At 42.1% G+C, this 11540-nt stretch overlaps 1 protein-coding gene across 1 annotated transcript; it reads right to left on the bottom strand.

Moving 5' to 3' along the window:
• Positions 1-6987: 6987 nt before the first annotated feature.
• Positions 6988-8522, bottom strand: LOC123124739 (succinate dehydrogenase [ubiquinone] iron-sulfur subunit 2, mitochondrial-like). The gene is made up of 4 exons (XM_044545304.1): positions 8161-8522; positions 7845-8083; positions 7555-7764; positions 6988-7421 (listed from the first exon to the last, which is right to left on the bottom strand). Exons 1-4 carry the CDS (start codon positions 8458-8460, stop codon positions 7256-7258), a joined length of 915 nt encoding a protein of 304 aa, XP_044401239.1. The 5' UTR covers positions 8461-8522; the 3' UTR covers positions 6988-7255.
• Positions 8523-11540: the final 3018 nt, after the last annotated feature.

An 11540-nucleotide genomic window follows, 5' to 3' on the forward strand; every position in this document is an offset into this window, starting at 1 on the left:
ACTACGATGAGACTTTCTCACCCGTAGCGAAGCTGAAGTCCGTCTGAATCATGTTAGCAATTGCCGCATACTATGATTATGAGATATGGCAGATGGACGTCAAAACGGCATTCCTTAATGGCTTCCTTAAGGAAGAATTGTATATGATGCAGCCGGAAGGTTTTGTCGATCCTAAGAATGCTAACAAAGTATGCAAGCTCCAGCGCTCAATCTATGGGCTGGTGCAAGCATCTCGGAGTTGAAACATTCGTTTTGATGAGATGATCAAAGCGTTTGGGTTTACACAGACTTATGGAGAAGCCTGTGTTTACAAGAAAGTGAGTGGGAGCTCTGTAGCATTTCTCTTATTATATGTGGATGACATACTATTGATGGGAAATGATATAAAATTCTTGGAAAGTATAAAGGCCTATTTGAATAAGTGTTTTTCAATGAAGGACCTTGGAGAAGCTGCTTATATATTAGGCATCAAGATCTATAGAGATAGATCAAGACGCCTCATAGGTCTTTCACAGAGTACGTACCTTGACAAGATATTGAAGAAGTTCAATATGGATCAGTCCAAAAAGGGGTTCTTGCCTGTATTGCAAGGTGTGCAATTGAGCACGGCTCAATGCCCGACCACGGCAGAAGATAGAGAAAAGATGAGTGTCATCCCCTATGCCTCGGCCATAGGGTCTATTATGTATGCCATGCTGTGTACCAGACCTGATGTAAACCTTGCCGTAAGTTTGGTAGGAAGGTACCAAGGTAATCCCGGCATGGAACACTGGACAGTGGTCAAGAATATCCTAAAGTACCTGAAGAGGACTAAGGATATGTTTCTCGTTTATGGAGGTGACGAAGAGCTCGTCGTAAAGGGTTACGTCGACGCTAGCTTCGACACAGATCTGGATGGCTCGAAGTCACAAACCGGATACGTGTATATTTTGAATGGAGGAGCAGTAAACTGGTGTAGTTGCAAGCAAAGCGTCGTGGCTGGATCTACATGTGAAGCGGAGTACATGGCAGCCTCGGAGGCAGCACAGGAAGCAGTCTGGATGAAGGATTTCATTACCGATCTAGGGGTGATTCCCAATGCGTCGGGCCCGATGACTCTCATTTGTGACAACACTGGAGCTATTGCCCTTGCGAAGGAGCCCAGGTTTCACAGGAAGACCAGGCATATCAAGCGTCGCTTCAACTCCATTCGTGAAAGTGTTCAAAATGGAGACATAGATATTTGTAAAGTACATACGGACCTGAATGTAGCAGATCCGTTGACTAAACCTCTCCCTAGAGCAAAACATGGTCAACACCAGGACGCAATGGGTGTTCGATTCATCAGAATGTAACTAGATTATTGACTCTAGTGCAAGTGGGAGACTGTTGGAAATATGCCCTAGAGGCAATAATAAATGGTTATTATTATATTTCTTTGTTCATGATAATTGTCTATTGTTCATGCTATAATTGTGTTATCCGGAAATCGTAATGCATGTGTGAATACATAGACCACAACGTGTCCCTAGTAAGCCTCTAGTTGACTAGCTCGTTGATCAACAGATAGTCATGGTTTCCTGACTATGGACATTGGATGTCATTGATAACGGGATCACATCATTAGGAGAATGATGTGATGGACAAGACCCAATCCTAAGCATAGCTCAAAGATCGTGTAGTTCGTTTGCTAGAGCTTTTCCAATGTCAAGTATCTTCTCCTTAGACCATGAGATCGTGCAACTCCCGGATACCGTAGGAGTGCTTTGGGTGTGCCAAACGTCACAACGTAACTGGGTGACTATAAAGGTACACTACGGGTATCTCCGAAAGTGTCTGTTGGGTTGGCACGGATCGAGACTGGGATTTGTCACTCCGTATGACGGAGAGGTATCTCTGGGCCCACTCGGTAATGCATCATCATAATGAGCTCAATGTGACTAAGGAGTTAGTCACGGGATCATGCATTGCGGTACGAGTAAAGAGACTTGCCGGTAACGAGATTGAACAAGGTATTGGGATACCGACGATCGAATCTCGGGCAAGTAACATACCGATTGACAAAGGGAATTGTATACGGGATTGATTGAATCCTCGACATCGTGGTTCATCCGATGAGATCATCGTGGAACATGTGGGAGCCAACATGGGTATCCAGATCCCGCTGTTGGTTATTGACCGGAGAGGCGTCTCGGTCATGTCTGCATGTCTCCCGAACCCGTAGGGTCTACACACTTAAGGTTCGGTGACGCTAGGGTTGTAGAGATATGAGTATGCGGAAACCCGAAAGTTGTTCGGAGTCCCGGATGAGATCCCGGACGTCACGAGGAGTTCCGGAATGGTCTGGAGGTGAAGAATTATATATAGGAAGTCAAGTTTCGGCCACCGGGAAAGTTTCGGGGGTCACCGGTATTGTACCGGGACCACCGGAAGGGTCCCGGGGGTCCACCGGGTGGGGCCACCTATCCCGGAGGGCCCCATGGGCTGAAGTGGAAAGGGAACCAGCCCTTAGTGGGCTGGGGCGCCCCCATGGGCCTCCCCCCTACGCCTAGGGTTGGAAACCCTAGGGTGGGGGGCGCCCCACTTGCCTTGGGGGGCAAGTCTTCCCCCTGGCCGCCGCCCCCCCCCCCCCCTACAGATGGGTCTTGGCCGGCGCCCCCCTCCCAGGGGGCCTATATAAAGGGGGGAGGGAGGGCAGCAGTACCACAGCCTTTGGCGCCTCCCTCCTCCCCTACAACACCTCTCCCTCTCGCAGAAGCTCGGCGAAGCCCTGCCGAGATCCCGCTACATCCACCACCACGTCGTCGTGCTGCTGGATCTCCATCAGCCTCTCCTCCCCCCTTGCTGGATCAAGAAGGAGGAGACGTCGCTGCTCCGTACGTGTGTTGAACGCGGAGGTGCCGTCCGTTCGGCACTCGGTCATCGGTGATTTGGATCACGGCGAGTACGACTCCATCAACCCCGTTCATTGGAACGCTTCCGCTCGCGATCTACAAGGGTATGTAGATGCACTCCTTTCCCCTTGTTGCTAGTATACTCCATAGATGGATCTTGGTGAGCGTAGGAAAATTTTAAAATTCTGCTACGATCCACAACACAGACAATTGTCTAGCCGTGTGCGGCGCCCCCCTCCACCGTTTACACCCCTCGGTCATATTTTCATAGTGCTTAGGCGAAGCCCTGCGGAGATCACTTCACCATCACCGTCACCACGCCGTCGTGCTGCCGGAACTCATCTACTACCTCGCCGTCTTGCTGGATCAAGAAGGCGGAGGACGTCACCGAGCTGAACGTGTGCAGAACGCGGAGGTGCCGTACATTCGGTACTTGATCGGTTGGAGCGCCAAGAAGTTCGACTACATCAACCGCGTTGTTAAACGCTTCCGCTTACGGTCTACGAGGGTACATAGACACACTCTACCCCTTTGTTGCTATGCATCTCCATGGATAGATCTTGCGTGTGCGTAGATTCTTTATGTTTTCCATGCAACGTTTCCCAACACAAGGTATTCCTCCGGTATCCGGGAGTTCCATAATCTCATAGTCGAAGGAATATGTATTTGTCATCAAGAAAGCAATAGGATGGGTCTTGTCCATCACATTATTCTTCTAATGATGTGATCCCGTTATCAAATGACAACACATGTGTATGGTTAGGAAATCTTAACCACCTTTGATCAACGAGCTAGTCTAGTAGAGGCTTACTAGGGACACATTATTTGTTTATGTATTCACACATGTATTTAAATTTCTGATCAATACAATTCTAGCATGAATAATAAACCTTTATCATGAATAAGAAAATATAAAATAACAATTTTATTATTGCCTCTAGCGCATATTTCCTTCAGGAGGTTGTGGTGGCTGCCATGGATCGTGTATCGTGTGAAGAGTTGGCATCACTGACATGCGAGGTCTTGGACAATAGGTTCTTGTCCAAGAGGACGTTTGGCCAATAGGTCGCGTCCCGGCATGGTAGCATTGTTGATCAGAGGGGAGGCGCTAGTTAGGGGAGGAGGTGGCAGGGGGGAGGATGCGATGAGGAGGAGGGAGGAGGCGACGAGGGGAAGGGAAGAGGCGACTAGGGTTGGGTAGTGTGGATGCCTTGCCACCGGGCTTTTATAGTCGACGATGGCGGGAGGCTCCGCGGTAGATGATGCCATGTGGCGGTCATCTGTCGGGCCGTCATAGTATTCAAGGGAGCAGGGTCACAATAAATGTAGTGGGCATTTGGCCATGCATCGCTCAGGAGGTTCCTAATAAAATGCATCGTTCGGGACAAGCTTGTTAGCCGGTCAAGCTGGTTAGCTGGTTGGCCAGCTAAAGCGATTAATCATTTGATCAGTTGAAAATCATGAAATTGAAAAAAACACCAATTTTTAAGAAGTTCGAAAGAGTTGACAAAAATTTCATGATTTTGAAAAAAAAATAACCATAAATTTTTAAAACATTTTTCAATTTGAAAAATTCATAAAATTTGAAAAAGGTTCATGAGTTTCAAGGGTTGTTAATTTGAAAAATGTTCGTGAAATTGAAAAAAGTTCACAGAAATATAAAAATGTGAATTTGAAAAATTTCACAGATTACAAAAAAATTTAGATTTGAGAAAAACTTCATGAATTTTATAAAAATAAAGTCAAAAAAAAAAGTTCGGGCAATTGAAAAAAGGAAAAAATGAATAATTAAAAAAACAAAAAAAACAAAGATTATCCAAAAAACCAGAACGAAAAAGAAAAGCCAGCCATGAAGCTTCTAGAACCTTCCCTTCCCAAAAACAGGACGAGTGTGTCACAACAATTCCTTGGATATACCGGCCCATGGCTACCTAGGGTATGCGCCACGTACGCCTAAAGGGGCCGGCGCTATGTATCTACTCTCGCGTAAGGCGCCTCCCTAACCTAAATGGGCGGCCTAGGAGCGCAGGAGGCCACGGCTTCTTTTTCTTCCTTTTTTTTTTGTTTTTTATTTACTTTCAGTTATGTATCCAATTATTTAAATAAATATATACAGAAAATTACATTTTTCATAAAAATTAAAACGGTAATTAAATTTTTTTAAAAAGTAAATGTTCATAAACAAAATATTTCTCATTTATACACAAAATACAATGTGTGTGAACAAAGGTTTTCATGTATTTAAAAAATATTAATCAACCATTTGAGAAAAAGAAAAGCACCTAAAAACGTTAAATGTGTATAGAAAAAATGTTGACCATGTATTAAAAGAATGTTTAACATGCTTTTAAAAAAAATTAATCCGACATTTAAAAAAGGTTAAATGTGTATTTTTTTTTGAACATGTATTAAAAAATGTTAAAAGTTTTATATGAAAAATGTTAATCAAACATTAGAAAGATGTTAAATGTATATAGAATTTCTTTGACCAAGTATTAAAAAAATATCTTGCATTTGAGAATAATGTGAATAAGTATTAAATGTGTATAGAAAAATGTTTTCCATGCTTTAAAAAAATTAATAGTGTATTTGAATATTTAGATCAAGAATTTAAAAAATATTCAAAATATGCATAGAAATAATGTTAACCATGCAATAAAATTCTGAGAAATAAATAAAGAGAAAGAAGGAAACCAATGAAACCTAGGAAATAAACGGAATTAAAACGAAGAAAGTAAACCAAAAATGAAAGATAGCAAAAAGAAATAAGAAAGCTGAGCAAGAAACAAAGGAAGACGAAAAGAAAAAGGAAATACTAGTGAAAGCCGTGAAAGAACAAAGAAAACCGGTGAAAAAACAAAGAAAAATGTTAGGCTAAAGAAAACCATTGAAGAAATAGAGAAAACTAAAAAGAAAAAAGAAAAAAGGGAAGAAATCAGTATGTCAGCCACCACGAGTGTTCTTCTCGATCAGAAACAACAAAAGGAGTAAACACACGAAAAGCTAACCGATCGAGTAATGCAGTGGGGCGAAAATACTTCAGACGAGACCAAATTAACATTTGCTCTGAGCAAGATATAACCTTTGCGCGCTCAAAGCTATGAGTAGCGCCTTAAGCGATTAGTAGGATGGGCCAACTTTTAACACTAAGTCAATCATGCTCTAAAATAGATTAACGGGAGTGGGAACAAGAGACCTCCTATTCCTCCTTGAACTACGCAGGGAGAAACCATTAACTTAAGGGGTCTAAAAGACTCCAAGTATATCAAGTAGGTTCTAAAATCTTTAAACCGTTCACCACGGGTCTTATATATGTATTTTACCCACAATTTTTATGACCTACTTCACAGACTTGAAATACTTTTAGGAGACAAGTGAATTTAAAATACTTTTAGGACCTACGGTAAATGACTTACACACATTTAGACATTTAGGTCCGTGATGAATGAACGATTTTAAACTTTTAGTACCTACTTGACACTCTTGAAATATTTGTAGGACCTATTTTACTCTTTTAAAATATGTTAATAATTTTCAAAAAAATGTTTCCATAATTCAAAAATGTTCATGATTTGAAAAAATATGCACGAATTTAAAAATTGTTCACAGTTTCGAGAAATGTTTAATTCAAAAAAATGGTTACCGTTTTAAAAAATGTTACTGGATTTCACAAAATGTTCATGATTTAATAAATAAAAAATAAAAGTAAAATAAAAATAGAAATTTAAAAAAGAAGGGAAAGAACGAAGGTGAACAAAAAACATTACAAACCCAAAAGAAAGAAAAAAACTTTCCTAAAACCGGAAAAGAGCTAGGCCGGACCATGTGAAGAGAACGGCTTCTGTTTTTTGCAAGTTCAAACCGGACTGAAATGCTCGCAGCTCTGTGGATCCACTGGCCTTCAGCTGCGTTGCAATGGACCATGGCAAGATTTACAGGTAAAAAAAGAACGCGGAGTTCATCGCTGAAACAAAAGGAGTCGATTTTTTTGTTTCTCTTCAGGTGTAAATCCACGATCTTTTATCTGCCACCATCCAAAGTCATGTTTCTTAATTACTACTCCTTTTGTTTCACCTTCTGTTCTTCAGGAGTACATCTGTAAAGAAATACTCCGAGCATTAACCCCTTTCCATTATTATTTTTAGCGAAAATACAAAGTTCCAGAACAGGAGACAGGAGAGGGCTAAGCGAGTTCTGCACTAACAGGAAACCCCACTACCTGCGCCTGCAGTCAACACCGCTGTGATTCACCTGCCATTACAATTAAAATTACCTAGCCATTATTTAGTTTCCAGATCAACACAGGCTACACAAGTTGCGAGTCACATCGCTGCGATTCAGCTGCCGAGCGATTGACATAGCTGTGCGTGCTCCTCGCAGTGTCACGCCTTGCGGAGCTGGTGCATGGTCTTCAAGGCGGAGATGGCCGTGGCCGGGTCGAGGCTCTTGGGGCACGCCGCCGTACAGCTCTTGATCATCCTGCACCTGTACAGCTTGTCCCATCCCTCCGACAGCGCCTGGATCCGCTCCTCCCCGTAGTCGTCGCGGCTTCAAATTGTCATTGCACCACGAATCACTCTAGTTAGATGCTCGTTGATCCCCGCAAAAACAAAAAATCATACTCCCTCCGATCCAAATTAAGTAATATGGATCGGAGGAAGTACTAGAAAGGAGTACGTACCTGTCAGAGACCCAGCGGTAGGCGTGCAGCAGCGCGGCGGGGCCGAGGAAATCCTCCGAGTTCCACCAGTAGGACGGGCAAGCCGTGCTGCAGCACGCGCACAGGATGCACTCGTACAGCCCGTCCAGCTTCCGCCGCTCGCCCGGTGACTGCGCGTGCTCCCGCCCCTCCGGCGCCGGTCGCTTCGTCTTCAGCCACGGCTCAATCGACCTTTCCATTATTCGTGCGGTTATTGCAACATTAACGACTACGTGGTATGTAACTTAACGAGTAGGCGCGCGCGTGCGTACTTGTACTGCTGGTAGAAGTTGGTGAGGTCGACGACGAGGTCCTTCACCACGTACATGTGCGGCAGCGGCGTGATCATCGTCGCCGTCGACGTGTCGGTGTCGATGGGCTTCAGGCACGCCACCGTGTTCACCCCGTCGATGTTCATGGAGCAGGAGCCGCAGATGCCCTCCCGGCACGACCGCCGGAACGCCAGCGTCGAGTCGTGCTCCGACTTGATCTTCTGGAGCACGTCCAGCACCTAGACATGCACATGCACGACCGTTGATGCGGGCACAAGCAAGCTGCAAAACGAACAGCAAGCTCAACGCAGCGTACCATTGGGCCGCACGTGCCGAGGTCGACGAAGTAGGACTGCAGGAACGGCCGGCCATGCGCGTCCGGATTCCACCGGTATATCTGGAACTCCTTCACCGTCGCGGCCTTACCGCCGCGCTTCTTCTCCTCCTCGGCCGCGGCGAGGCCGGCCTGCTTCTCCGCGGCCTCTCGTGCGTGGACGCGCGCGGCCGGGTGGCCCTTGAGCGCGGGGAAGTGCTCGTCGCCCTTCACGGCGCTCTTGGCCGCGCCGGCCACCCGGTCCTTCACCGAGGCCAGTCTCGGCAGCGTCCTCCTCAGCATCGCGAATCGCAGCAGTACTCGCTCGCAGTGCGGCCGGTTCTACCTGACACCTGCCGAGGATCACTCGAGCGGTGGACCTAAAAGGCTGATGCGCTGCACGGCACGTGCCCAGCCCGACGACACGTGTGGCACGCGAGGACAAGGTGTGTAGAAGGTGGAACCAAGAGCGGTTTGAGGCCGAGGTAGGATAGGGATCGCCCATGCGGGCTCTAATGTTGGCCAAGGCCCAAGTAAGTAGCGAGGTGGGATAGTTTCCCACCGGCTTGGGAAGCTTTCATTCTGACTTTTTTGAAATTTGAAAATATTTTTTAAATTCGTTATTTTTTCTAAATTCTGAAAAACACCGGTCAACATTTTTAGTGCTTTTAAATATATTTTTCTATTCAAGAATATTTTCAAATTTACACATTTTCTGAATTCGGCAATTTTTTTCATTTTTATGAATATTTATTGAATTCACGAACAATTTTAGAAATTCATGAACAATTTTATGAAAGCCGCAAACATTTTTAAAATTAATGAATTTTTGAATTCCTGAATATTTTTTGAATTTGTGAACTTTTAAATTCATGAACAATTTTTGGGTCTGCAATTTTTTTCCAAATTCGTGAACTATTTGCATTAGACAATTTTTTTTAAATTCGTCAATATTTTCTGATTCACGAATTTTATTCAAATTCATAAAAAAATTAATTCACTAAGTTTTTTCAAATTCGCAAACGTTCCTTCTCTATGGTTCTTTGCCCAGTTTTTCTATTTTTGTCATTCATCTTTTTGCTAATAAATGTTCAACGTACATTTAAAAAAATATTGAGTGTATATATTAGAAAGCACTAGCGAACCCCGTGCGGCGGCACGCCGCGCCCGTTGAGACAGACGTAATGTATGCATTGGTATATTTTGCATGCATACCATTTATATCATAAGGCAAATAAAGTGAAAAGGCTTTCATTCATAACTACCTTACATATAACGTACAGGTAAAATGGAAAAGAGATAGTTCTACATTCTGGAGAGGATTCTCTTATTCTCACTGAACATGGTTTACTGAAAAGAAACTGATACGATGGGAATCTCTACGGTGGCAAGACACACAAGATACAACATCAGTCCAAACATGATCTAACTGGCAGCAAACGACGACATGAGATAGCTCTACTGTGACAAGATGGAGCGTAAGTGATATCGGAGTTTGAAATGCGGGATTAGTACCAATAATGATAAAGCGCTTTTGCAAAATGTTCCAGTCGTCCCATAGGTGGGCGTTCACCCGTGTAACTAATGATACGATATTCAGTAAATGGACGTTGTGTGTACATGCGGAGGGGCCCCACATTGGAGAAGTCGTCGCATATGCGGCGTTGTTGATACCTTAGGATGAAATTTGTTTTATAACTTGAGGCTCTCACAAGCAAATTGTTTTGGTCACGGAAATTTATATAAGCAAATATGTACTCCTATCTTTTATATAAATTTTTAGTTTGGTCTCTACATAGTAAGGGACCATCCACCAAGTTGAAAGAAACACTCCAATACAGTGAAAAGTAGAGATCTCCAGAACAGTGCTTTCCATAGTTAACATTTAATAAACATTCACATTCCATAACAAAAAAATAATTAAAACTTACATCTGATCCCAAGTACAACCAATGACATTGTAAAAAAAATCAACTATTTGATCACTACAAAATCTTTAATGCACATTTGATAGAAATTTTTGAAAGAAAAAATATTTTTGCCAAGGAAAACCCCACTTGTTTTTGAACCACTTGACATCATATTGAATCGCTAACTTGCCAACTAATCAAAGATGAACAATGCATGTATTTGTTGCATGCCATTCTTTGTCTAAGGATCGGAAGTAAGGAAGAAAACCTTGGCTAAATATTACACACCTTTGTCAGATTATTAATATAACTACCAACTGCTCTTCCCTACACCCATCATCGTATTTGCACCCGCGGCAGCACCAAACAACAAAGTATGCACCCTCCGCCAAAACCACTGTGCAATTCATTTCATCTGGCAAAGACCATTTCACATACTACAACAAACAACTTATGGCCGAAAAGTTGCTAATAGTAAGTTGGAAAAAACTATTTATAGTTAGCAAAAAGAAATACTTCAATTCAGATCTCAGCTATGTAGACAAGATTTCATACTTCTTCCATTACAAATAGCTAAAAGAAATACTCCTAGTTCTTTACGCTGTACATTGCAAAACAAAAGTTCACTGTGTATAAAAGTGATCATCATATACTAAAAATTGGTTCAGTATGTCTTTAAAAAATTGTGAAGTGTGTATTTGAAAAAATGTTCATTGTGTATTAAAAAATGTTCAGTGTGTAGTTTGAAAAATTTATCCCGTGTATTAGAAAAAAATTATTACAGAAAACTATAAGACAGGAAAAAGGAAAAAAGGAAGAAAATCAAAAGAAAGCCAGAAGAAAAACACATACATGAAGAGGGGAAATCAAGAAAGAGAAAAAAAAGTAAAAATACAAATCGTACAACGTAAGCTAGGATACAACGGTGTGCTTAGCCTACTTGTTGCTAGCGATCGGACGTGCCATAAATCCCAAACATTTTGAAAATTCATGATTTTTTGAATTTGTGAACTTTTGAATTCATGAACATTTTTGGGTCTGCAAACTTTTTTTCAAATTCGTGAATTATTTTGCATTAGACAAATTTTTAAAAATTTGTCAATATTTTCTGATTCACGAATTTTATTCAAATTCATGATTTTTTAATTCGTGATTTTTTAATTCACTAAGTTTTTTCAAATTCTCAAACGTTCCTTCTCTATGTTTCTTTGCCTGGTTTTTCTAATTTTCTCATTCATCTTTTTGCTAGTAAATGTTCAACATGAATTTAAAAAAAATATTCGGTGTGTATATTAGAAAGCATTTTGCTGTACATTGCAAAATAAAAGTGAACAGTGTATAAAAGTGTTCATCATATACTAAAAATTGCTTCAGTATGTATTTAAAAAATTGTGATGTGTGTATTTGAAAAAATGTTCATTGTGTATTAAAAAATGTTCAGTGTGTAGTTTGAAAAATGTTCCTCGTATATCA

The sequence above is a fragment of the Triticum aestivum genome, chromosome 5D (genome assembly GCF_018294505.1).
Source record: "Triticum aestivum cultivar Chinese Spring chromosome 5D, IWGSC CS RefSeq v2.1, whole genome shotgun sequence".
NCBI classification, from domain to species: domain Eukaryota; kingdom Viridiplantae; phylum Streptophyta; class Magnoliopsida; order Poales; family Poaceae; genus Triticum; species Triticum aestivum.

Bases quoted from the DNA above. Each gene is read 5' to 3' on its own strand.
- LOC123124739 (XM_044545304.1), bottom strand. From the start codon at position 8,460: ATGCTGAGGAGGACGCTGCCGAGACTGGCCTCGGTGAAGGACCGGGTG. The intron at 7,765-7,844 runs GTACGCACGCGC...AATAATGGAAAG, and splicing joins AACTTCTACCAGCAGTACAA to GTCGATTGAGCCGTGGCTGA. The intron at 7,422-7,554 runs GTACGTACTCCT...GACAATTTGAAG, and splicing joins TACCGCTGGGTCTCTGACAG to CCGCGACGACTACGGGGAGG.